Source organism: Mustela lutreola, chromosome 13 (genome assembly GCF_030435805.1).
Source record: "Mustela lutreola isolate mMusLut2 chromosome 13, mMusLut2.pri, whole genome shotgun sequence".
Classification (NCBI taxonomy): Eukaryota; Metazoa; Chordata; class Mammalia; order Carnivora; family Mustelidae; genus Mustela; species Mustela lutreola.
The window spans coordinates 56,928,235-56,955,204 of NC_081302.1; the positions used below are offsets into that span (position 1 = coordinate 56,928,235).

General features: G+C 44.7%; 2 protein-coding genes across 2 annotated transcripts in view; both read left to right on the top strand.

Annotated features, from left to right (window-relative positions):
- GTF2F2 (general transcription factor IIF subunit 2) overlaps positions 1 to 939 on the top strand; it is a 152,297-nt gene extending 151,358 nt beyond the window's left edge. The window contains exon 8 of the mRNA XM_059143962.1: positions 247 to 939. Coding sequence (XP_058999945.1) covers positions 247 to 366 — 120 coding nt within the window. The 3' untranslated portion in view covers positions 367 to 939. The remainder of the gene's footprint in view (positions 1 to 246) is intronic.
- A 10,394-nt stretch (positions 940 to 11,333) lies between these two features.
- LOC131813615 (histone H1.11R-like) lies at positions 11,334 to 24,993 on the top strand. The gene is made up of 5 exons (XM_059143985.1): positions 11,334 to 11,388; positions 13,933 to 13,985; positions 20,013 to 20,159; positions 23,992 to 24,678; positions 24,861 to 24,993. The coding sequence occupies exons 1-5, from the start codon at positions 11,334 to 11,336 to the stop codon at positions 24,960 to 24,962; spliced, it is 1,044 nt and encodes a 347-aa protein (XP_058999968.1). The 3' UTR covers positions 24,963 to 24,993.
- The last annotated feature ends 1,977 nt before the right edge of the window (positions 24,994 to 26,970 follow it).

The window sequence follows — 26,970 nt, forward strand, 5'->3', positions numbered from 1 at the left end:
TTCAAGCTCTCAGGTCATTGGCATTCCACACTTCCAATCCCTTTAATACAAGTGAATGTATCTTTAACACAGTATGTACTACATGTGTAGAACCAAGAGACAGTTTGTTGAACATATTTATAGAGAAATCTTGTTGAGCTTTCAAGATCATAATTTGTGTTACTTGTGAGTGGGGTTTGGTGTATGGTTTTATTTTAAATTTTGTTTCACCTTCAAAGTCTCATCTTGGATTGTCTTTGTTTTTAGGGGTACCTAAAGGAAATCTTGAAAGAAATTGGCGTTCAGAATGTAAAAGGGACCCACAAAAACACATGGGAGCTGAAGCCAGAGTATAGACATTATCAAGGAGAAGAGAAGAGTGATTAAGAAGACTTGGCCAGCATGCCGGCAGAACAACTAAAGGGCGGTGCGCTGAGGAAGCACTGCCAAGACTCAGATACTTGAGTACCGTCTGTTGTAGGGGTGAAATGACTGGAACTTTAATTTCCCTAGGTAAATTTTTTAAACAGTAATTCTTGTAAAGTTACTCAAGGTGTTTTTGTTTTTTGTTTTTTGTTTTTTTTTTTTTGAGGAAAAAAATTTATTTATAGGCTTGTATTAAACCTAGATTATTCAGAAGGGGGTGAGGGGCTGGGGAGGTTAAGAAGGTTTTTCGTTTTAAATATTGACTTTTAAAATGTCAAACTAGGAAATGTTTTCTAGATGAGGACTCTGTCCTTGTTTTCTCTGAGGATCTGAGGTGATACAAAGCGGAAGTGAATGGCAAAACCAGAAAAAAGCGGTCAACTACAGAAAGACTTAAAGGGAATAAAAAACCAAAGTTCCTTATTCTGAAATTGTCAAAGAACAAAGTTCTCTTTATTTATTTATTTTTACAGGAGATCATGCTTCATATTCACACCCATTAATAAAGAAGAGGGCATTTATGTTTGTACCTAAGATAGCAGTTTTCATTATTAGCTTGCATATTTAACCTTCCTGTTAGTGACATGAGAAATGGGGAAAATCTTGGCCAATGAGTATATCTTTTATTTGCTTTTATTTATTTTTTAAAAGATTGATTTGTTTAAGTAATCTCTACATCCAGCAAGGGACTTGGACTCATTACCCCACAATCAAGAGTCACGTGGTCTACCAACTAAACCAACCTGGCGCCCCTCTTTTATTTTGTTTTTAAAAGAATCAGAAATTAAATATTTTCCCAGTAATTCAAGATCTGTCTCTCCCATCCAGATTATAAGCTTCTCAGAAACTGATTTTGTCGGGCGCCTGGGTGGCTCAGTGGGTTGGGCCGCTGCCTTTGGCTCAGGTCATGGTCTCAGGGTCCTGGGATCGAGTCCCGCATGGGGCTCTCTGCTCAGCAGGGAGCCTGCTTCCCTCTCTCTTTCTCTGCCTGCCTCTCCATCTACTTGTGATTTCTCTCTGTCAAATAAATAAATAAAATCTTTAAAAAAAAAAGAAACTGATTTTGTTCCAGAATTTTGCTTCATACTCAGCTGGCAGATATTGATTGTCGCCTGAAGAATGATGTTGACAAACTAAGGGAGGGTTGTAGGGGTGAGGCCGATATGTATTAGGCAGGCACAAAAACAAACCTACCCACAAACAAGACCATGTGAGCAAACAAAGGAAACTTTTAACAAGTTAATTGCTTCTTGGCCTTTTGGCTAAGATCAAGTGTAACAAATTAAACACAAGGAAAAGTTGCTTTTCATTTGTTCATTTTGTCAGCTGCTTCTGTATGTGCCCAACCAAGAAGGAACGAATGCCAGAAATTTAAGAAACTGTTACATAACTAAAGCCAGTCAAAGAGGAACCTATCCTTTGAGATAAATATTTTTCTGTATTACTTGATTTTCAGCAGGGAACACCATCATGCAGAGGCTGAGTACAACTGCTTTGAGAAAATGTCTACCTTTGCATTCCCACTGTAAACTGTAATTCTGATGAGGGAGAGTGGTATTCAATGTTGTTCTGGTGCAGGAACCAAATGTATCCCCCTTACTTTTGTTTCTGACAGAGACTCAGTGTCAGGGAGCAGATGGATAATGGTGTGACCGATCAGTATAGAACTGAGAATTCTGGAAACCTGTCATGTGCTTGGTTCATAGCATATATCTCCCCCCGCAGACCTTGTCTTTTTTTGACGTTTGGCCCTGCCCTGCAAGAGACCTCTGTGTCCTCTCCTTCTGTCTTTAGTTTTTATGGTGACCGTGCCTGCCAGATTGAACTGTGTAGCTGCTGGCAGAGCTTCCGGGCAGGGCTGTGTCTCCTCAGAAGCTCTGCTCTGCTATTTCTGCCAGGTCTGGTTTCTTTAGCTTATTTTAGGTATCTTTTACCTCATCACACCTGACAGTATCTGCTTGAGTCATTTAAACACTTGTTACTTGTTCAGTGGCATAGCTAATCTAGGCGGTAGACTGGTACCACTCCTGATTAGATTTTTTGAAATTGCTTTCTTATTTAATACTAAAATACGGCTACTGGTAATGAAGGAGACTCTCTCTGGCTTCTTTTATTTTTTTATTTCAGAACTCGCTTGCTCTATAAACACGCTTTCGACAGCCAACTATCAGGAAGTAGGAGTCCTCAGCCCTTATAACCACTGTGAGATTGAGAGAGGAAAGCTAGTAAGAGAGATGCACATCTGGTAAGATGTCACATCCTAAGCACACAGGAGGGCCATGTTTCATAGGTGATTTAGTTAAACTCTGCTAGTTATACTCACTTAAGGGATGTTTTAACCAACAAATGGTAATAAATATATTACGGTTGCTGGGCATTGGAAAGATTTGAAATTACATGTTGCCACAGTAACTTCTAAAATGATAGATCTTAAAAAAGAAAACCGTTTTTGCTCTGTTGTATCATAAGCAGCCCTTAAGGAGTTCAGTAGAGTTGGAGTTATTCCTAATGGTCTGTGAACAAATTTTCTTTGGAGCTTATTTTCATCCTTGTTGGTACTTATCCGTGAAATAAGAGTTAACACTTATCAGGCCCTTATGTGCCTGGCAGTGTGTTAAATGCTCTAAAGTATTGCATTTAATCTTCAAAAATAGCTGTGAGAGGTAGATAATGGCCATTTTATAGAACCATTTCCTGCCCAACACACTGTCATGAGACCTGATCGCCTTTGGGGAAAATTCTACCTGTGGGCCAAGTGAATACCAGAGTGTACTTTTCCAGAAACCTTCCCCTGACGCCCCATCTCCCCCCACCCCCGAAAAATCCTCCCTCCAGGAAAATGGTGCAGACCCCCGGAAGATGTGAGAACGAGGGAGTTTGCCTCTGGCATCTCTAATACAAACACCCAAACCTCCCCATTGACAGATGAAAACTCAGCTTCCTACTTTAAAGTCAAGATCCCCTTCCTACAGTTTTCATCTCTGCTCTTCTTCAGGTACCCAGGAAGGGTGCACAGCTTTAGAGTGGCCTTACTTCGACCTCCGTAAGAGTTAAGGAGCCTTTGGAATGTGGTAGGAGGCTGGAGCACTGGGCTAAAGGGGCGCTGCCTTATAGTCGGCCTTCACTTGCTGGGCTGGGCACCCACCTTTCGTCCCAATACATTGGCCATTTTCCCTAGTGTTTGTGTCAGAGTCCAGGAGGCGATAAGCTGGTTTTCTTTTCAGCTCAGTTTTCTTTCTGACATGAGTCCAGAGTAGGTTCCTGAGCCTAATATTTTTATTAGGAGGATCAGTCAGAGATTGCTTCTTAATCTTCCTTTCCTTCACCTACTTCTATCTTTTCTTCTTCCCACTTCTTGGTCTTTGAGCAAGTACCACCATCCATAGTACAATAGTACTGTGTAAATCTGACAGCAGTATAAGCCTTTAATGGATTCTTACAAGAAAATCAGCAGCTTTTATCTGACTTTGTTAGAAATCATCTGAATTAAAAAGGGGCATTTTAGATGCTTTAGCTTCCAGTTTAAACTATCTTCTGTCAGGTCAGTTAGTCTTAAATCTTAGGGTTATAAAGAATAATTTTCTTAAAGTGTACCATATTTTTAAATGTTGCAGTTTATATTTAAAAATCTTAAGATAGGAGGTTTCTGTTGTCTTGTGGAAATGGAAGTACACCGAAAGAACATGTTGCTGGACTGAACGCCATAATGTGGTGTGGTCATGGTGCCAGCGGCAGGTTATTGTCAGATATTTACTGACCACAGTTCTGTCCCAGGCACTGTGGGTACTAAAGTGCTAGACATAAGAGGCGTTCACAGTCTAGTGGGAAATAGACAATGTAGACGGATACAACACTGTGTGGGTAGTGAAGTGTGAACTGAGTGTTGCAATCAATCAGAATATACCAGTTAATTCATTGTTGCCGTTCATGCTTTGCGTGGATTTCCAATTTTTAAAGCATTTGAATGCAGTAATGTATACTTAATTTTAACTTCTTTGAATCTAATTTAACCACTGAAAAATTCCTAAAACACAAGAGGCTTTATACAATGCCTAAGGATCATTATTACGAACACGTACAGTGGATGTCTGTAACACATTGATCTCGTTAATAGAATGCTAAATTGAAGTGTTCACTGGCCTAGTCCTTGTGACTTGTTAGCCTTATTTCTGATTGCCATTCTGGTTTCTTTCCTTGAACAAAAGCCTGGGAAGCACTTGGGCCATTCATTCATTCATTTTGTGAAAACCCACCAAATGGCCTCTGGGTGCCAGGCACCAGGAGCAAAGTGTGATGGGTATTTGTAATAGTGTGCCTTACATGCCAGCAGTTCTCTGCCTGTGTTACTAAATATGCAGGAAGAAAAATAGCTTTTGTTCATTGGATCCTTGCTGTGTATCAGGCACTGTGCTAAAAGCATTTGACTCCTGTTACTCATCTAATCCTCACAGTACTAAAACATGGGTCTCTTTTTGCCTTTTATAGATGTGGAACATCAGGTACTAAAAGGCTGAAGAACCTAACCAAGGTCATAACCAGGGTGGTCGGGGGCAGAGCCAGATTCAAATCCCAGAAAAGCACTTGGCAGTGCCGGCTCTTGTTACTATTACGTGTATTGAGTGTATTTTTCTGGGTCCAGTGCTGCTGAATGCCCTTAGGTGTAATTCACCTGCCCAGAGTCTCCATTTGGTTTTTTTGTTGTTTGAATATTATTGTTATTAATATTGTTGAGGTGTGATTGACCTATAACTCTTTTGTGTTTGACTTCTCACTAATGTCTTTTCTTGATTCCAAAAAGAATTTATTCTGGGTTCTGCCTGAGGTTTTTTTTTGCCTTTAGAGATTAGTTTCCAATTTTTGTTGAGGTTCTGGAGTTTTTATGGAATGGTGTTCCTTTTTTTTTTCATGGCTCTAGATTCAGAGGAGATATTTCCCAGGAATGACTGCAGATGGCCAGTGTACTTGATTTACTTAGATTCTAGCCAGCCAGGCATATGAGAAAGTTGGTGATTTGGCTGGTCACAGCTGAGGGCCTCTGCTGTGGCCTCATAAGCGCAAAGGAAGTCCCATCGGTTTGGGACTGCTAAGTCGTGGAATACAGAGCTCAGTACGACCAGGCCCTTGCTTCCAGAAACTCCTAGGGTTGAAGAGGATTTAGAAACCAACAACCAGCCAACATAGTGTATCAGGTGCAGCAATAGAAACACAGAATGTTTTAAGAGCTACTTGGGTTCAAAGCAGCTCACTCAGAACAGGTTGTTTGCTTTGTGTGTCTCTTTGTTTCCTCTGTGAAGCAGATGCATTGAAAGTATCTACCTCACAGAACTGGTGAAAGCTGAGCGAGTCCGTCTATCAGCGCTGTCTTTAGATCCGTGGGTGGGACTCTTGGTGGTGCTGTGGTGTGGGAGAATTGCCAGCCCTCTCTGTTGCACAGCTAACTGCCATCCTGCTGCTGCTGTCAGGGTATAGGGAACATAAGTAGTTCCAAAAAAAAAAAAAAGTCAATATATGTAAAGCACTTAGAACACTGTGTGCCATGTAGAAAGTACTTTATCATATACTGAATGCATAAAATACGGAAGTGGCACAGAGAACGAAGTGATTAACTACATCTTCGGGGAGTCAGGAAAGCATTCCTCAAGCTGCCCCTGCAGTGGATTTCGAACGGGGGTCTAGGAGTTCATGATTCAGAGGGCAGGAAGTACAGGGAGAACAAGTGCATGGGTATCACTTAGCAAGGTGGTTGGAGTGAGATCCCACACACACCTGCAGTGTCCTCCCAGACACAGCTTGGTGTAGTACCAGAGTGTGGCTTGACAGGTCACATCTAGTTTGGTCTGATAGAAGAATGTGGAGGGCAGGTCATTGCTGCCTGGGACCAGGTGGAACAGATGAACAGCTAGGCAGGACCAGCCTCCTTCAGTCATACGCACAAGTTCAAAATGATGCGAATAACCTAGTTGCTCCCTTCTTTGCAGCATGCTTTTCTACTTTGATTCATCCCTGAACACATTTCTTTAATATAATCCAATTGAAGTGACAGTGGAAACCAACCTTAGTGAATTACATGTTAGAGGTTTGAAGTCCCAATCCTTTATCCTTCCACCACTGCAGACTCTTAACAAATAAATACGGAGCAGGAGCTAAATGAGGTCAGATGCACTTTACTAATAGAGGCCCAGTAACTCCTAGCTAGACTAGAAGACCTAGCTAGGAGCTGAGGCTGAAGAGAGCATTCAGTATCTTTCTCCTCAGTTGGTGATGACTAATTGGCCACTGGTCGGCAGTACCATTCACAGGTGAAAAATCTGGAACAGCTGGAACACCACCTCCAAATGGCCAGCAGGTACGTAAAAGATCATGAATCATCAGGGAAATGCAAATCAAATCGACAATGAGATACCACCTCACACCTGTTAGAATGGCTAAACTCAAGAAGACAAGAGATAACAGGCATTGGCAAGGCTGTGGAGAAAAGGGAACCCTCATACGTAATTGGTGGAACATAATTGTTTCAGTCACTATGGAAAACAATATGGAGGTTTCTCAAAAAATTAAAAAGTAGATCTACTTATTCCACTACTTATTCCACTTATGGGTACCCAAAGGAAATGAAAACAGAATATCAAAGAGGTATATGTGTGCCCATTTTCTTGCAGTATTATTTACAATAGCTAAGATAATGGGACGACCCAAGTACCCATCAACAGATAAACGGATGAAGAAGATGTGAGGGGGGGGTGTGTGTGTGAGAGAGAGAGAGAGAGAGAGGGAGAGAGAAAACTCTTAAGGAATATTATGCGACCATGAAAAAGAAGAAAATCTTGCCACGTATTGACCTTTAAGGTGTATGCTGAGATAAGTCAGAGAAAGATGAATAGTCTTTCTTTCTTTCTTTTTTTAAATATTTATTTATTTGACAGACAGAGATCACAAGTAGAGAGGCAGGCAGAGAGAGGAAGGGAAGCAGGCTCCCCACTGAGCAGAGAGCCTGACGCAGGGCTCAATCCCAGGACCCTGGGACCATGACCTGAGCTGAAGGCAGAGGCTCTAACCCACTGAGCCACCCAGGCACTCCAAAGACAAATAGTCTCAAACATGGCATTCACTTTTACGTGGAATCAAAAAAGTCAAATTCATAAAAGCAGAGAGTAAAATGGTGGTCCCTGGGTTGGGGTGGGGTAGAAGAAATGTTTAAGGGTACAAATTTGCAAGTAGTAATAAGTCCTAGAGTTAATGCATAATGTAGTGAATGCAGACAGTATTATAGTCATCACATTTGCTAAGAAACTAAATCTCCCCAGAAAATAATTCTGTGATGTGAAAGGAGCTAACTGTTGCTACAATGACAGTCATCTCACAATTTATTAACACATCAAATCAACATGTTGTATACCTAAGAGGATGTTAGATATCAAATATATTGCAGTTTAAATAACAAAATTATTTGTCAAAGTGTGGATCTCCAAAGAGATACCAGGGTACCATGAAACTATTGAAAGCACTTCAGAAATAATGATCTCTCATCAGTGATGTTGAAATGGAGCCTTTAAAAATCCTACAGAAGAGAAAATACAAGACACTAAGGTCTTGCATCTAGATGGTATAAAGATCTCTCAAAGTTCAATAATAGAACAATAAGCCAATTAAAAAATAGGCAGTAATTATACATGTACATCTCATCAAGAAGATATGCATGGCCAAATAAGCACATGAAAAGCTACTCAACATCACTGACTGAGAAAAATGCCAACAAAACCACAAGACAATGTTGTATACCTATCAGAATGGCCACGGTTTCTGGGACCTGACAGCGCCAAGTGCTGATGAGCACAAAGAACCACCAGAACGTTCTCACATTGCCCACGGGAATGCAGATCATACAGGGACCTTGAAAACCAGTTGGGCAGTTTTTTGAAAATTTAAACATAACCACCGTACAACCCAGCAATATCACTCATGGGCATTTCCCCCCAGAGAAATGGAAATCCTGTGTGCACACAAAAACCTGTACACAGATGTCTATAGTAGCTTTCATCCTAATAACCTAAAACTGAAACCACCACCGCTCGCCCCCACCCCCACCCTGCAATGTCCACTGGCTTGTGAACAGATAAACAGCGGTGCAGCTCAGCACAGAAACACTCCTCGGCCACGAACATGGAGGACCTGCCACCTCGGTCACTTGGATGAATCGCCTCTGCCCTGTGCCAAGTGACAGAAGCCAGACTCCTAGGGCTGCATCTGTGTGCTTCCATCCACGGGACATTACAGAAATGGCAGAACTAGAGGGATAAAAACACAGGTCAGTGTTTGCCTGGGGTTGAGAGTGTGGAGGGATTGACCACAGACACAAGGCAACGTTTTGGATGATGGCAGTCCTGACTCCTGGTGGTTACAGGAGTGTGTGTGTGTGTGTGTGTGTGTGTGTGTGTGTGTGTGTGTGTGTGTTTGAAACTTGCACATTTTAAAAGGTGACTTTGGGGCACCTCGGTGACTCAGATGGTTAAGCAGCCAACTTGATTTTAGGTCATGATCTCACAGTCATAAGATCAAGCCCCGAGTCGGGCTTCATACTCAGCAGGGAGTCTGCTTGAAGATTTTCTCCCTCTTTCCAGTTGGTGCTCACTTGCTCTCTATCTCAAATAAATAAAATCTTTAAAAAAAAAAAAAAGGGTAACTTCATATAAAATATACATCGATAAGCCTAGCTTAAAAAATAAATAGAACACTGGAAACAAATGTCCAACAGGGAAAAAATAAATAAAGTATGACTTGTCTGTATTATACAATGTCTGCAACAGTTAAAAATTAGATGAATATGTTGACTGGAAAGGTTTCATTAAGTATAAAAAGCAACTTCCAAAAGTGTTAATAGTAAGGTCCTATTTATATTAATAAAAATAAGATTCATTTTTTGGAAAGGCTCCATACCCAATATGGGGCTTGACTCACAACCTTGCAATCAGGAGTCCTTGCTGGGCGCCCTGCAAAATATATATTTCCACATGAGCACATACAAGGATAAACACAGGAAAACATCAAGAAACACACCAGTCTTTTAAAAGCACTGCCTCCGGGGAGGAGCCTAGGGACAGGCGCGGGACAAGGGGGGATTTCTCTTTAAGTGTATATTTTTATAAGGACAGTGTGTTAATGATTCGAATGTTTATAATATATATGTGAAATATAGATCATATATAATAGGTATGTGTGAAAATCAGGCCCAGAGGGAGAGCATGCCTTTTAGAAGTTAACTCAAGGCCACTCCAAGGATACAAAATGCTCCAGTTCGACCCCCTGGGTACTAGTGTTAGAAAACACCTTCAATCCTGCCAGCAGGGAAGAACATTTGCTAAATGTTTGAGAAAGCAAGCTTGAACGGTAATTTCCTACCGTAAATAGGGAAGTAAGAGATGTATATTTCAAAGCCGATAAAACCAAGGTGAGTTCTTCACTGTGTCAGAGTGGACCTGTGGCTAGAACTCAAGTCCACTTTTGCTAATGTTCTTGGCCCCACAACATTGCTTGTGTCAAGTCTCCTGCCCTTGGATGAAGAGTCTTGGAGAGGAGAGTAAGTGTGCCCTTCCCCTGCTGTGTGCTGTGCTGGGTGCAGGCCAGCCTTGCACTGAACTCGGGCAAATGGACCTTCAGTGGTAGCTTCTGGAGTTAGGGAGTCATTATTCACCAAGCCTTTATATCCTATTCGAAAATAAAATTCTTAATCACCTTCAGACAGCATTGTCAAATGAAACCTTAACGCACCAGTCATTGCTGAGACCACGTTCTGCTAACCACCTACACAGAGACTCACCTGTAAGCCCACAAACCCTACTCTGCAGGCTCAGTGTGCTGAAATGAAAGGACATTAGCCTCTGGATGTCAAGTTGCGTGCAGTTGCAGATGGATACCAAGTAGTCAACCGAGAAAAGACAAAAAAGGAAAATGGGATTATTTCAGATCACATTAAAACAAAACAGGGGTGCAGGAAGCCTGCTTCTCCCTCTCCTACTCCCCCTGCTTGTGTTCCCTGTCTCGCTGTCTCTCTCTCTGTGTCAAATAAATAAAAAATTTTTTAAAAAACAGAACACCATCAGTTGGGGTGCCCGGCTGCTCTTGATCTCGGGGTGATTTCAAGCCCCATGTTGGGGGTAGAGATTACTTAATAAATAAATAAGCCCTCAGTTGGGCCAGGTTGGTTGATTTCCTCGTGAAAAAAATGGAGTATGTCAACTCGCAAGGGCATCATGTATGTTAGAAAGGTCCGAGTCAGCATGTGACAACTTGGTTCCACATTCTCCATCACACCTAGTACTTCCTTTTGCCAGGTCTCTCTAGGCAGTTGCTGTCACCAGTAATTTGGGGTGGAGAAATTTGTTGGTGGCTGCAGAGAGGCTGGTCAGCAGACAAGAGAGTGTCTGTACTAGATGAGAGGTTGGCAAGGATGAACTGTAATATCCTTTCTGGTTTTAAGATTCTATGACTCTAAGTCATGGGCCTGGCCAGTCATGACTGTTCTCCCCATATCTTAAGACTGGAGAGGGGTTTGCTTTACTCTTATCTCTTATCACTTGCAGCTTCTGTACCTGGCACAGACCCAGCTACAACACACACGCTGAGTTGTACTTGTAAGCATCCCGCTGTGGAGAGGCTAACAGGCACTAGACAGGCGTGTGTGTTCTGGGGGAAGACCATTCACTCGGTGGCTCCCCAGCATCACCTGCCCCCTGCTGCAGGCCCACCTGCTTCTACACACACACTTGCCTGCCCCCAGAAATCCTAGCCTGTCACCTGGTTCTTACCCAGCTACCTCCTACTAAAGGCTCTTTTGGTGATAACAAGGTGAAGGCCACTTACATCTGCTCAAAGGCAGAAAGGACAGCCCTCCCAGGGACTGGCCCTTCTTCCCTTCCTCTCTCAGAGGCCACATGGTCCTTGCTGATGGCCTGCCTCTGTGCATCTACTCCCTCCTGTTGTCTGCAGGTTGGCTTCCCTGGCTTCTCAAGGTCACGGTCCCCTTCAGCATGGGTTTGGTCTGTCTTAACACAGTGCCACCTCTGGCATCAGTTTGACATGACTTTCCACCTCAGCTTCTCTCACAGCTGACTGACTCTAATTCTGGGTCCTGTCTCCAGATATCCCAGAAAAACCTGATGGCTGCCTTTTGGTCAGGCATCCATCCCTAATCTGATCAGTGGGGAGAAGCACGAATGGCAGCCATCAGCCATTGTTGCAGGGACAGAGGGTTCCAATGGAAGGGCTGATGTTTAGCTGAGCACTCCAGAAAGCAACCATAGCATCCTCCACGGGGTCAGTTCCTTACCAATGCACATTTGAGACTCTAAGAACCCAGCGGTCATCATTTCATTGTTACTTTTTTTTAAGATTTTATTTATTTATTAGAGCACAAGAGACAGCAAGCATGAACTGGGGAGGAGGGGAAAGGGCAGAGGGAGAGGGAGAAGCAGACTCCCCACTGAGCAGGGAGCCCAACATGGGGCTTGGTGCCAGGACCCCCGGATCACGACCTGAGCTGAAGGCAGATGCTTCACTGACCGAGCCACCCAGACGCCCCTCATTTTATTTTTGTAAGATTCTGTGCCTTGAGTTCCACAACTGAAATAGAGCACCAGGGAAAAGCCCCACCAAGGGAGTTCAAGGTAATGGTGAAAATCAGGAGGAAAAATCCCTTCCAGTTCTAAAATTCCTAGGATTCCTATGGAAAGATAGAATACTGAACCTATAGAAGGAAAAAACAGCATCCTTATACCCAAACCCTGCTTTGCCAAGGTCTCCTCTACTGGGTGTGTAATAAAGGGAAAGGACCCACACTGCAGAGAGAACAACATGAATTTACCATTTTACACATGGTATCAGCCACAATTTAGGAAGGTTTGATCTCTAGTTCTGAGAAGGTTGAGGTGATGCTCGTATGTCCACGTTGCTAGTGAGCACATCTCAATGCCATCCCCATTCTACAGACAGAAATCAAGGCACAGAAAAGTAGACGTTCGGGGTGCCTGCGTGGCTCAGTGGGTTAAAGCCTCTGCCTTCGGCTCAGGTCCCATGATCCCAGGTTCCTGGGATGGATCCCAGCATCGGGCTCTCTGCTCTGCAGGGAGCCTGCTTCCTCCTCTCTCTCGGCCTGCCTCTCTGCCTACCTGTGATCTCTCTGTGTCAAATAAATAAATAAAATCTTTTTTTAAAAAAAAGAAAAGTAAACATTCACACTCCACAGCCTAATAGTGGCTGAGCTGGGGCCAGCATTCACTCAATCCCAATGCCCCAACCTCTCTTCAGCCCCAGGATTCTCAAACCTACCTAGTCATCAGAGTCAAGGAGATTGTGTGGGTGGGGAGCATGGTAAAATACAGATTGCTGGAAGCTACCTGGGAGAACTGCAACATATCCCTTGGAAGGGAGACCTAGCTCTATATTTTTATAAAGCTCCAAGTTCTTTTTTTTTCAAGATACTATTTATGTGATAGAGAGTATAAGCAGGGGGAGCGGCAGGGAGAGGGAGAAGCAGGCTTGCTTAGCAGGGAGACTGATGCAGGGCTCGATCTCAGGACCATGATCTGAGCTGAAATCAAGAGTCAAGTGCTTAATCCACCGAGCCATCCAGGCGCCTCTGAAGCTCCAAGGTATTTCTGACGACCAACCAGGTCTGGAAACAATGGCACTTGTCAGAATTTTTACCCGCAAAAATAGTGAAAGAGGGTGGTGGTGTTTCCCTGGCTGGGAACAGCGTGTAGGAAGGTTCCAAGCTTTTCCTGGCACACAGTGGTATCTACCCATCATGCATCACGCCCCACAGCCCACCCTCAGAACCCGAGAAGGAGTCCACGCTGACAGTGGGACCAGACACCTCGTGAGGCCTCCCTGCCATCCCCCGAAGCCTGAAAGATGAGGATATGGTTTCCCAACAGGCACTGAAAGGTTAGGTGAGAAGCGTTCGTGAAGTGGCTCAGCGTCTACCACATAGTACATGTTCAATAAACGTTTCTTGTTGATGGTGTTTCCAGAGCTGCGGTCACTGAAGGAGAAAAGCAGCCTGCATTTCTCGTCTTTCCTCGCTAACTCTTTCACGGGAGAGGGCCAAAAGCTGTTAACAGGGATGAAAAGCTGAGGACAGGAAAACCAGTATTGAATAATGGCAGTTGTTTTTATCAAGCAGACCAAATAGTAACTCCAGTTTGGGCAAAAACAAAGGTAAATATTGGCTGGCCCTAGAGCCCTTGAATTGTTTTAGGACTGTAGGATCAGACCCAAGACCAGGTCTCTCCCCCCCCCAGGGTCCCAGAGCAGGCAAGCAGTGCTGTCCTCCCCTTGCCCAGCCAGCCAGCTCTAGATCCCCCGCCTCCTGCTGGTTTTCCTGATGAGGTTCCAGTCCTTGGGGTGCATGTCCTGGTGTAAACAATGAGAGGAGGAAGCAAGCACTTGTCACCCCAGTGTGCATAAACTTGCCCTGCACAACGTCAGCCCAGTCCCTTTGGATTTTAAGTCCCTCAGTTTCTTCTCTTCCAGTGTCTACTCCTGATCTCCTTGCCCTGAGAGGTCTGCCTCCTACAGCCAAGGAGGTAAGAGCGCTCAGAACTGTTGGAGAAAATGCCTCTCCATGGCCGCTCCCCGGAAGACAGACACCACTCAGTGGTGTAAAGTAGAAGGTGTGGGAACCTCAGAGTTCCGACCGGGTTTGTGCCTTAATTAGCTTTCCTGACCCACAAGACATAGACCTCTCTGAACCAGTTCAAGACCCTTACCTTGTCAGGGAACAGGAGTCGCCACATTTTTCTTTCGGTACAACAGTTAGTTTATTGGACCTTGAGCCATCTTGATAGAACTTGTCCTAGATTTCTTCAATGAATAAACCTTATTTTGAAAACAACTATTTGTGGCCTTCCATCCTCAGATAACATGAGCTCACAACCCTGTCATTTACCGGAGTGGAGACGACACCCACATACGCTCTCCTTTTGGGCTTCGAGAGGGTGGGGTGCCACAGCTCATGAAGGCTCCCTTGCCAAGTCAATTGAAATTGGACTGAATAGCAATTCTAGCATTCTGGCTAGAAACACTGGGGCTGACCTCAGAGCTTGCGCTGCTGAGAAGTAGCATTAAATAGTTGAGAGTGAGTGGTGGGGTCCGCCTGGGGGGCTGTCCTTTTAAGCGTTTTTGTCGAGGACCCAACAAAGGAAATTTGGAAGCTCTGGCAAACCTGCAGCGATGTGAGCCAGTTCTCCTGTCCCCTCGCTTGGCTGCAGAGAGACTTACTTGGTAGTGGTTGAAGAGCCTGTCCCTTCCTCAGAGCAGGGAAGGAGAAAGGAGAGGAGGAAGGGAAGGATGCACTGAGCTGAGAAGTTAGCCACCATGGACCATGCAAGTGGTCCAAAGCCAACGTGAAGTCTTTGGACCACTTGCATGAAGGGAAGTCCAAGGTCTGGCAAAATTTCTTCAGGCCCCATTGTCTAGAATTTGAAAGAAATTAGGACCTAAATAAATCAGACAATGGAAGTATTCAAATGAATGATTGCCAAAAACTACCTCCTACTAATCACACTTCTTCCACATATCGTGTCTCAACAACGTGAACCACACCCATTCTCAGACTTTGGGGTGACTTGAAGCTCCCCCGGCGGAGGAAGGGAGTCTGATAGGAAGGGGCAGACGCTCTGCGGCAGGAACATGGGCTCAGGCGTCAGCTTGTCTGGGGACAACCTCTGTTTCTTTGCATTTTCATTTCTTCTTCCTGACAGAGGGTGAGACCAAAACGCCTGCCTTGCATTGTTTATCGTCAATGTAAAACACTATAATCTGTAAAATAAGACGCAAATGTTATTTGATGCCTGAGGGTCCTCGGAGTTGCAAATGACAGAAACTCAACCTGGCTGAAGCCAAAAAAAAAGGAATGGATCTGCCTGGTGGACCCAAATATAAGGACTAAGAGTGCACCGGTGTGATGCTGTGGCCTGGAGGCCCATTTCTCGAGCTCTCATTCCACGATGTTCTAATTTATTGAAGGCTTATCAATCAGATAAGGAACTAAGCTCCTGCCCCGGAGAACTCCACATTCTGAGACTGACTCTGTCCGACTACTGACTTTACAACACCTGCAGACCTCGTTGATGATTATCGTGTCCCTTTTGTCGTCTTTCTCCAGTCTCCAAGCTTTTTCTCCAAGCTTTAGGAGCCCCGTGCCCAGCGGTGTTGCTCTGCAGCAAGCGGGCTTTAAGGGGACTTGTGAGAATCCTTCTTGCTGATAAATTTTGAGTTTCTTCTTTCGAGAAAGGTGCTACAGCAACCACGCAGGGATGCGGGGGTGCTGGTAAGGCCCCCGGACCCTTGGGAGGGAGTGTGTGGTGGGAACTGCTCGGGAAGCTCAGACGGCCTGGCCTGACTTGTCAGTGGGGGTGCAGGTGGCGGGGAGCTGATGGGGAGTGGTGTGCCCTGTGTGGTGGTCGTGTGTCTGCTGCTCCTGCCGCCCAGTTGGATTTGGAATTAGTGTCTGACTCTCTATCTAGCACAGTGCTTGGCACACAAGAGACACTCGGTACATGCTTGTTAAGGGCATCAATGGATCCAGCCCAGGCTCCTCCCTTTACCAGCTTCATAGGACTTAGGATATGGATGTACCATAATTTTACAGAAATGTTCCACTACTAACATACATACAGGGTGTTCCGGGCTTGGGTTTTGTGTTCTTCTGCTTTACTTTATACACAGAGCTGCCCTGAGCATCCTTGCCCACAGATCCCTGTGCTCTGTGCGACCCCATCTGGTTAGGGGGCCCCAGCCTTGAGGGAGCGGCCAGCCTCTCTATGAGGGCCAGCCGTGGCAGTCTCGGTGTGTCCAGACCTGAAGTCCACCCTGGTCCCATTCCCACTTCGGGAGGTGGTGTGTATGCAGTGTGCAAATCCATGAAAACTCATGAAGAGCCAGGTTTCCATAAACAAGAGGGATCTCCAGCCCTTTGACCCCCTGTGCGCCCACCTTTGTTTCAAATACACATGCAGAGAACTTTCTCTGCCTTTAAAGATTTTTTTTTTCCTGATACCTGAACAGGTTTATTTCTAATGATTGAAGCTCAGATTTCCACTTTGTAAGTTTTCTTCTCAGAGTGTAAATGTGCTCAAAGTCTTCCTAGTCTTGGTTGCCTATTTCTGTTTTGCTTCAGAATCTTGCTGTAGAATCAATTCCTGCATGAAGAAATAGGCCTCTTCCTATTTCAGCCCACTCAACTATGAACGCTGAACTCCTTACAAAGATCATACCTACATATAGAGATAAATATTGACATCAAAGCCCCAGGTCTGTGGCTAACATGTCAAACAGCACAGAGGACTTAGGATGAAAAACAAACAGTGCCTATGCCATGTCTACCTCCTCCTTTCCAGTCTCTTTTCATCTAGACTATGACTTTCTTCGAGAGCTTTTTGTTTTCCTGGAGTGAGTTTGTTTTTAAAGATTTTAAAAAATCTTTAAGTAGTCTCCACACCCATCATGGGGCTCAAATTCACAACCCCAAGATCAAGAACCCCACACTCGGTGCCTGGGTGGCTCAGTCATTAAGCATCTACCTTTGGCTCAGGTCATGATCCTAGGGTCCTGGGATCGAGCCCTTGGGTCCCAGGATCCAGGCTTCTTGCTCAATAGGGAGCTTGCTTTTCCCTGTCCCACTCCCCATGCTTGTGTTCCCTCTCTCCCTGTGTCAAATAAATATATAAAATCTTAAAAAAAAAAAAAAAAAGAGAGAGTCACACACTCTACTGACTAAGCCAGCCAGGTGTCCCTCCTATTTAAATTTACCTTTTTTCTTCCTCTCTGTTTCTTTCTCTAACCATACCATAATTTATATATTTATCTAGGCATACCTACATTTGACAGCTGCCCATAGCTCTCTATACATACACTCAAGTTCTCAATAATGCTAGCAATTTTATAAGAGTTCCTCTTTCCCCTATGGAAACTTCAGTCATCTTGTTTTAAACTGGATTACAAGTCTGTCATTCTGGGAGTTCTCTTACTACTCTGTTTTGTTTTTGTTTTCTCCTTTCTTTTTGAGGATTACATCCTCAAATAACTTCCTTTTTTTTTTTTTTTTTAAGATTTTATGAGTTTATTTGAGAGAAAGAGAGCATGAGCAGGGGGGAAGGGTAGAGGGAGAGGGAGAAGCAGACTCCCAGCTAAGAGGGAGCCTGATGTAGGACTCGATCCCAGGACCCCAGACCATGACCTGAGCCCAAGGCATACACTTAACCAACTGAGCCACCCAGGCACCCTCAAATAACTTCCTAAGAAAAGATATATAGGAAATAGTGTTCTCCATCTGAAATGCCTGAAAAGATCTTTTTTTCTCCCTCATAATTCATTGATAATTTGGCTGGGGATAGAATTCCAGGGCGAAATAATCTTCTTCAGAGATACTGAGGCATTGAGCCATTTTATTTTAACATCCAGTATTGCTGGAGAATTCTGCACCCCCTTCCCTGTGGGTGAAGTGTTGAAAGGCACTGTGTATAAGCTCTCTTCACAGACTGCCTGAGTTTCCAAGCCGGCTCTGTTGCCATTTGCTGGTTCTGTGACTTCAGTTTCCTTGTCTGTGAAGTAGGAATGATGATAACACCTACTCACCAATCATTGTTAATGATTCAATGATTTACGAGAACAGTGCTTTGAAGAATTCCTGGTATATACTTCCTGGGACTAATATTAATATTTTTCTTTATTGGAGCTTTTCATTTTTCTTCAGTGTTCTGACATTCTTCGAAGTGTGACCCATGCTAGGACGCGTCATCATATCTGATATGTAATTGTGAAAATACCGGAAGTGTCCTAGCTTTTTACATTTCCGGGGCTTAACACTCCATATTACATTCAGTCTGAGGATACCCCTTCATCCCAGGGAAATTATTTGTTATATTTCTTTCAAGATTTCCTCTCCTCCTTTTTCTCTGTTCTTTTTGAGTTACTATCCATCAGAGGTTGGTTCCTAGATTGATTCTTTAAGTGTCTAATCTTTTCTTCCAATTTTTCATTTTGCCCTATAATAAACTTTATTCTGAAAAATGGCCCCATATTTATTTTCCCATCCTTCAATTAAGAACATTTAAACATTTTCTTGTTAAATAAGCTCTAGGTCCAAGACAGGGCTTGAATTCAAAACCCCGAGATCAAGAGTCACATGCTCTACCAACTGAGCCAGCCAGGCACCCCCAATTAAGAAGATTTTTAATTAAAATGATTCCATCTCACATTGGGGAGGGTATGTGCTTTGGTGAGTGCTGTGAAGTGTGTAAACCTGGTGATTCACAGACCTGTACCCCTGGGGATAAAAATATGTTTATAAAAAATAAAAAAATTAAAAAAAAATGATTCCATCTCCAAAAGCTCCGGTCTTTGATCTTTTTTTTATTTCATGGCATCATTTATGGATGCTCTACCTTTGTGAATTTCTCTTCTCTAAGGATATTGATTAGGGGGTACTGTTTGTTCTCCTCTGTCCCCTGAATTTTTCCTGGTTTCTGTTTATTGTGAATTAGCTCTCTTTTGTGCTGAAGGCTTTCTCGATGATTCGTGTCTGTTTGTTAGAATTTTTTAAATAAGGGAATTGCATGTTTGATTAGGAGCTTTATGTGTGGCCAGCGCTTGTCAACCAACAGACTTTGCTTTGTGGTGAGCAGGTGGGAACCTGGCCACGGTTCTGGGATCCTGAAATGCCACCATGTGGAGGACCTAAATTTGGGACATCACATATTGTCACTGCCCTAATTTTTCCCCAGAGTCTATTCAGTTTTTTTAAAGAGAAAAATCCTATGTAATGTCATGTTATGTTTGAGATCAATTGACCAATCGATCGGTCATCTCACAAGTACCCAGGAAGGTAAATACAATTATCCCTGTATTCCATAGGAATGAATTGAAACAATTCATTAAAGAGATTAAATAAAGTGCCCCAGGTCACACAGCCAATGAAAAGTGACAGGAGAATTTAAACTCAGGTCTCTCTAACTCCAAAAGCCATATGCTCCAAACCATTATGATAAACTGTCCTAGAAGATCCAGTAAAATGGGTACAAAGGCTTCCTCCTAACCCCCACAGAAGGACCTTTGTTACTAGTCTTTTTTCTTCTTTTTTTAAGTAAACTCAACACCCAGCATGGGGGCTTGAACCTACAGCCCAGAGATGAAGAGTCACATGCTCTACTGACTGAGCCAGCAGGGCTCTGTATAGAAACTGTAGGGACTTAGTATTGAAAAGGTCCTTTGCTTTTAGCTTTTATTCAACCCTATTCTTTTTTTTTTTTTTTTCTTTAAGATTTTATTTATTTATTTGACAGAGAGAGAGCACGAGCAGGAGGAGTGGCAGGCAGATGGACACGGAGACGTAGGTTTTCCACTTGATGTGGGGCTTGATCCCAGGACTCTGGGACCATGATCTGAGTCGAAGGCAGTTGCTTAACCAACTGAGCCACCCAGGGGCCCCACTCAGCCCTATTCTTTGTCTGCAGAAGAAGCAACTGGATTCCCTGGAGCTTTTTTAAAAGCTTGACTTTCTTGACACACATAAAAGCTCTTAGATGACCTTTTCAGGCTCTTTCCCCCTACAGGTCATTGCAAAAGACATTGCACACAACTATGTTTCTGAAGCCAAGAGACCCTCTGTAGGAACTGTCGCAGCATCTGTATCATGTGACAATCAGTGCCACAGCTACCTACCTGATGCCCAGGCACAGTCTCTGCTTTTGACAGAAATGGTAGCTCTCTGCTGCATGAGTCATTCTCCTCTTAACTTTTTAATGGCATCCAGGGTCACTGTGAGTTGAAACTGTAAGTCCTCAGCCATTCTCCAACTCTGAGGTTGCTTACAACCTCTCTGCTTTAGAGCCCTTATTTGGGGGGTGGTGGAAAGAATATAAGAATGATTCTAGGTACCATTCAGGAATGGCTAGTGTCAGGTCATACCAAAAAAAATCTTGGGATTGTTAATCATGAAGCAAAGTGATCCAATAACTCCCTGAATGACTTGAATTATATTAGTATAATGTCTCATTTGCTAGAAAGTCTGAATGCAGAAAGAAATGAGAACGTGCCAGCCAGAAAGTGCAAAACTTCTCCCTAACACATCAGTTTTTATAATTTTTTTTTTTAATTTATTTGACAGAGATCACAAGTAGGCAGAGAGGCAGGCAGAGAGAGAGGAAGGGAAGCAGGCTCCCCGCTGAGCAGAGAGCCCGATGCGGGGCTCAATCCCAGGACCCTGGGATCATGACCTGAGCCGAAGGCAGAGGCTTTAACCCACTGAGCAACCCAGGTGCCCCAGTTTTTATAATTGTGAGGCATCGTGCATATATTGTTAAAGACAGGACACACACATCCCCAGCACACACCTCTTCAGAAACTGTTTTCTGACCTGTGGAAGAGGGAGGCCTTTGTACTCACAGGAAAATAAATTTTCTGGTATACAATTAAGAAGTGGTTCAAGTATACATTTTCAGTAACATTAAACAAGGTAAAATATACATTTGAAATGATATTTAAATGTGCTTTTTTTTTTTTTTTAAGATTCTTATTTATTTGAGAAATAGCATGAGCAGGAGGTGGGGGCAGAGCAAGTGGAGCATAACAAATAGCATGGAGGACAAGGGGAGTTAGAGAGGAGAAGAGAGTTGAGGGAAATTGGAAGGGGAGGTGAATCATGAGAGACTATGGACTCTGAAAAACAATCTGAGGGTTTTGAAAGGGCGGGGGGTGGGAGGTCAGGGTACCAGGTGGTGGGTATTATAGAGGGCATGATTGCATGGAGCACTGGGTGTGGTGCAAAAATAATGAATACTGTTATGCTGAAAATAAATAATAAAAAAAAAGAAAAAAAATGTTAAGAACTCATAGAAATCACAAACTAAAAAAAAAAGGAGGAGGAGGAGCAGGGACTCTATCCCAGGACCCTAAGATCATGACCTGAGCTGAAGGCAAATGCTTAACTGACACAGCCACCCACGTTCCCCTCCAATGTGCATCCTGAAAACAAGTCAAGTGATAGACACCCTCCAAGGGAATCTTGGATGATCTGTACCTCCTTTTTTTTTTTTTTTTTTTTAAGATTTTATTTATTTATTTGACAGAGATCACAGGATCCTGGGATCGTGACCTGAGCCGAAGACAGAGCCTTTAACCCACTGAGCCACCCAGGTGGCCCTGATCTGTACCTCCTGATATTCCCACCCTTAGGTAGTCTGTCCCCTCCCACATTCAATATGGTTGGCCTGTGTAACCTATGTAACCATTAGGATGTTGAGGGAATGATGGAGTATGAATTCCAAAGCTAGGTCATAAAAGATATCGAGGTTTCTACATTTTGTCTGTTGGATCTCTGACTCTGGGGAAAACCAGCCCCCTGTCATGGGGATACCCAAACAGCCCTATGATGAGCCATAGGATGAGGAATTGGGGCTTCCTACCACGAATGAGCTTCTTAGAAGTGGCTCCTCCAGCCCAGCCAGACTCAGGTGATTGCAGACCCAGCAACCCAACATTGGACAACTTCATGAAAGAGGCCCCAAGCTTAAACTACCTAGCTGAGTCACACCCCAATTCTTAACCTATAGAAGCTGCAAGGTAATAAGTGTGTATTGTTGTTTTAAAGCACTATGTTTGGGTGTTATTTGTAACACAGCAATAAATATTTAATACAGTGAGTCACAGTAAACAAGACTAAGGAGATTCAGAGAGGTATTTGAAAATAAAAGGAATCCCAGTACTTATTCAGAACTTTCAACTTTGAGAACATATGACAAAGTTCTTTTGATTATGCAGAGCTGAGGTCACTCTTTTGCGGACGTACAGTCTCCTGCCATTCATACCTACCTATTCATTAGCCTGTAATTACACTTTTCCAGGGACTACTGTTGATCACCATCACTTAAGACCCCTTGGAGGTGGACAGGTTGATAGAGAGGGAAGCGACTTCCTCTCCCTCAGCAGCAAACCACAACAGAAAACAAGGTCCAAGACTTTCTAATCCAGCAGAGGGCCTTAGCCCAGTTCCAGTTCACACCAGTGGACCTAGAGTTACCAGCCCTGCATCCAACATCACTTTCCACGAAGGCGATGTTGAAACAGTTGGGCTGTCTTACTGAGTCTTTTGAACTACAACTTGGAGTTTTGTAGGAAGCAAAACTTGAGCGCCCTCTGGTGGTTTTCTAAGGAATTACACCACCCAAACATTACTGGGCCCTTTAAGTACATTGGCTATATAGGAGTTTAATTTAGTGAAGTCCCTTTTCTGTACATATACTTTGGTTGCAGCAGCTGGGCAGTGTGGTTTCCAAAAATAAAAATTTTACCTACGTACCTTTTTTTTTAATATTTTATTTATTTATTTGACAGACAGAGATCACAAGTAGGCAGAGAGGCAGGCAGAGAGAGAAGTGGAAGCAGGCTCCCTGCTGAGCAGAGAGCCCGATGTGGGGCTCGTTCCCAGGACCCTGGGATCATGACCTGAGCCGAAAGCAGAGGCTTTAACCCACTGAGCCACCCAGGCGCCCCACCTACATACCTTTTTTAAACCTGTCTCCGATATTTTTCATTCTTTCCCTCATGTACCTTAGTGGTACAACTAATGGGTGATGGTTATTGGTTGTACAAATTTTGATAAAATCATAGCTGTCTCCCCACCCAGTCTAATTCTCCTGACAAGACTTGGAGAAGCGCTTGCAAAGTTTGTTAAATTTTTCTGGAGAGCTAGAACAACAATGACTGACTCCCTGGCTCTTGTATTTTAATTTCTGTGGGTTCCAGAAGACCCTGGGGCAAGATTTCAGATACTAACTATCGGTTTGCTTACCTTCTCACTCTGCACCCCCACTATGCCATCATTTCACCTGCCTTTGCCTTTCTTTGGATTAAGCAGGAAAAGGCAGGAATAGAGGAGGCAAAATAGTCACAAAGAAATGAAAGGGTGATAGTAGATGTGAGTATGAAGAGCTTTCTATAAACCGAATTCCATGGTGATGCACATGAACTTTGCACAATGGTACTTACTCTCTTCAGAAAGAATAAACTCATAAAACCTCATGCTGGGCCGCCTGGGTGGCTCAGTGGGTTAAGGCCTCTGCCTTTGGCTCAGGTCATGATCCCAGGATCTTGGGCTCTCTGGCTTGGTGGGGAGCCTGGTTCCGCCACCCCCTCTACGCCCCCCCACCCCCCGCACCTCTGCCTGCCTCTCTGCCTACTTGTTATCTCTGTCAAATAAATAAATAAAGCCTTAAAAAAAAAAAAAAAAAACTCATGCTAACCATTTTGGCCACCTTAGAATGCTTGCCGCATGAATTAATAACAGAATTAGACTGAACTTAATGTACCTGCGGCATCATTTCCATTCACTCCCAAGGGAATGTTTGGTGTCTTTCTGCAGAAACCTATTAGAAGCAAAGCTACCTCTCCCCGCTCCCCCGCACTTAGCCATCAAGCATTTCAGTGATGAGATGCAGCGGAATCCACGTACTTTTGTACCACCTGCCTTTTATTCTGCATTTTTATTAACCCTTGATGTTGCTAAGCAATGAGCCTCAACGGATGTCTGCTTAGTCCTGGTTCCGAGGGAAAGGTCACCAGAGCAAAAAGATACTCCTCCTGGGTTCTGACCCGCTGTTTCCTTCCCTGGACCGCTCCCCAGGCGGGCACGCGGACACTTCACCGCGCGCAGTCCCAGCCGCGCAGCCGGCGCCCCCTCCAGGCGACACCGCCCACCCGCGGTGGCCCCGAGAGGCCAGAGGCAAGGCCCTTCAAGGGTGCTGCGAGCCCGCTGGGTGCTGTGCTTCGCCTTCACTCCCCCGAGCTAAGGCGAGCCGCCGCCCGGCTCCCCCAGTCGCTGCAACCGCCTTGCCCCGCGCTGTGTCATCAGGAAATGCGGCTTCTCGTCACAGTGCCCAGAATACGGGACTGGGGGGGAGGAGGAGATGGGTCGTGCCGCTGAGATGCTGGGGTTTGTTGTATTCGGGCAGTTCGAGTGCATTCTGCAAGGAGGAGGCAGATGGGGAGAGGCTGGAGAGATGGAGGCGCCTCTGGTTAAAAGCCACCGCGCGGAGCGTGCGGCGATCCCCCGGGACTCCTGCCGCGTCCCCGTCCCCGTCCCCGTCGCCGGCGGCCTCGCGCTCCTGGCCTTCCAAGACTAGGCGAGCCTGGCGCCGAGCCGTCTCAGCTCCCGGGAAAAGCCCGATCCCGCCGGGCACCTGCTACCGCAGCCGGTCCCTGCGCTCTCCGCGGCGGGCAGAGGTGGCACGGGCCGGGGTCCCGGGGCGGCGAGGGCGGCCGCGCGACGCACCGGCCGCGACAGAAGCCGGGGGCGGGGGCGCGGGTCCTGGGTGTCCGGCTGGGGCGCTGCGGCACTCACGTCTGTCCTCCTCTCTGGGGCCGCGGGTGTGCTTCTCAGCAGCGCTCTCTGATTGTTTCCCTAGGATGAGCTGCGGGGGTCCAAACCACTAGTCACTCCAAAGGAGTGTCCATGGCCACTGAATGTTTCCAGAAGACGTGGCGCTGCACCAAAAGCAGACAGGTAAACACCTTTACATATCAGCATTATGATGGTTCTTTACGCATAAAGGTCTCGAAATGTGCCCCTCCTAGGGGCAAGCACCCGTGGGCCAGCAAAGGGTCCTTGGGGCCTTTTACTCTTATTTCAAAAGTCAGAGACTGGGGGGAGAGCATCCACTTTGCAGAAATGTGAATGTCAGGCCTTTTCCTGGCCTTTCATCTTTCCAGACAAAATTTCACTTCATGTCCACACTCTTGTTAGATTTTAAGCCCATCGTCCTTTCTGATCGGAGTTCTTGTTTTCTAACTTATTCAGCAAGAATTTATGAAGTGCCCACTGGAGAGCATTCTAGACACTAAAATTGGGGGGAAAAAAAACATGTCCCTGTTTTCATGGAACTGCCACTCTAATGGGCTCGCGGAGGGGGTGTAGCAGCAGGTAAATGTGTAACCCGTCAGGAGGGGATAATGCTTCCAGCAGGGTTCCTCAGTTATGCAGTTAAATGGCTGGTTAGGAAAGACCTTCCTTTCTGACAGGGCAGTGGAGACGTGGAGAAATGAGTGTAAGCCATGTGGGGATCCAGGGGAAGAGCAGGCAGGAAACCAGGAGTGTGTGTGGGCCGTGTGAGGGAGAGGGGTGGTGGAGATGACATCACAGGGGGAGGGGACCACATGGGGAAAGGGGAAGCTGTGGGAGGGGTGACAGACCAGTGACATGCAGGGTCCAAGGTGGTGAAAGCGTGAGGGCTGAGTATCCAATGGACCAGGCCCAGGGCCGAGCCCTCTGCCCATGGGTGGAAAGTGACAGGTGGAAGATGACAGCAGCTTACCCCCTCCCATTCTCCCCACCCAGGCCCTGCTCACTGTGAAGATGGGCCAAGTGATCATTGCCTGAGTGTATTTTGAAGAAAGATCCAGGTTTTATAGGGCCTAAATCTGACACAATTGCAGAGGCCCTATTTAAGGAAATAAACAATTTTTATTTTTTTATTTTATAGGGCCTAAAGCTGATACAATTGCAGAGGCCCTATTTAAGGAAATTATGACCCCAAAGTTACTATAGTGAATATTTTAAGGAGTTCTTACCGTGGGGTTCATGAACACCCCTTCCTACCTCCTATGGGTAAAATCCAGGAGGTATGCACTTGGGTAGAAAAAAATACATCTTTATTTTCATTAACCTCTAACTGAAAATTAGTTTGTTTTTTTTTTTCAATTATAAACGCAGGCAATGCACCACAATGGTAAGAACAATACCTATGACTTTGTCACTGAGGAGGCACATACGATAATGTTGTACAGGTAGCTGAGAATATCCTTCACACTCATCATTACTTTAATATTTCAGCAGTTATTAGGCCTGCCAGTGAATACTCTTATTTAATGCACTAAAACAAATATGACTATATTATAAATTTGTTTCTTTAATATTGTGGAAACTATATTTCAGTGGTCCTTTGTAACCATACCTACTTTATACACTTAAGAACATTATTTTTTATTTTTTTATCATTAACATATTATTTGTTTCAGGGTACAGGTCTGTGATTCATCAGTCTTACACAATTCACAGCACTCACTATAGCACTTACCCTCCCACTGTCCATCCACCAGCCACCGTATTCCCCCCCACTCCCTCCCCTCCAGCCACCCTCAGTTTGTTTCCTGAGATTAAGAGTCTCTTATTGGGGTGCCTGGGTGGCTCAGTGGGTTAAAGCCTCTGCCTTCAGCTAAGGTCATGATCTCAGGGTCCTGGGATCGAGCCCCGCATCAAGCCCCGCATCAAGCCCCGCATCGAGCCCCACATCGGGCTCTCTGCTTAGCGGGGAGCCTGCTTCCCTTCCTCTCTCTCTGCCTGCCTCTCTGCCTACTTGTGATCTCTGCCTGTCAAATAAATAAATAAAATCTTTAAAAAAAAAAAGATTAAAAAAAAGGTCTCTTACGGTTTGTCTCCCTCTCTGGTTTCATCTTGTTTCATTTTTTCCTCTCTATCCCTATGATCCTGTCTTGTTTCTTAAATTTCATGTATCAGTG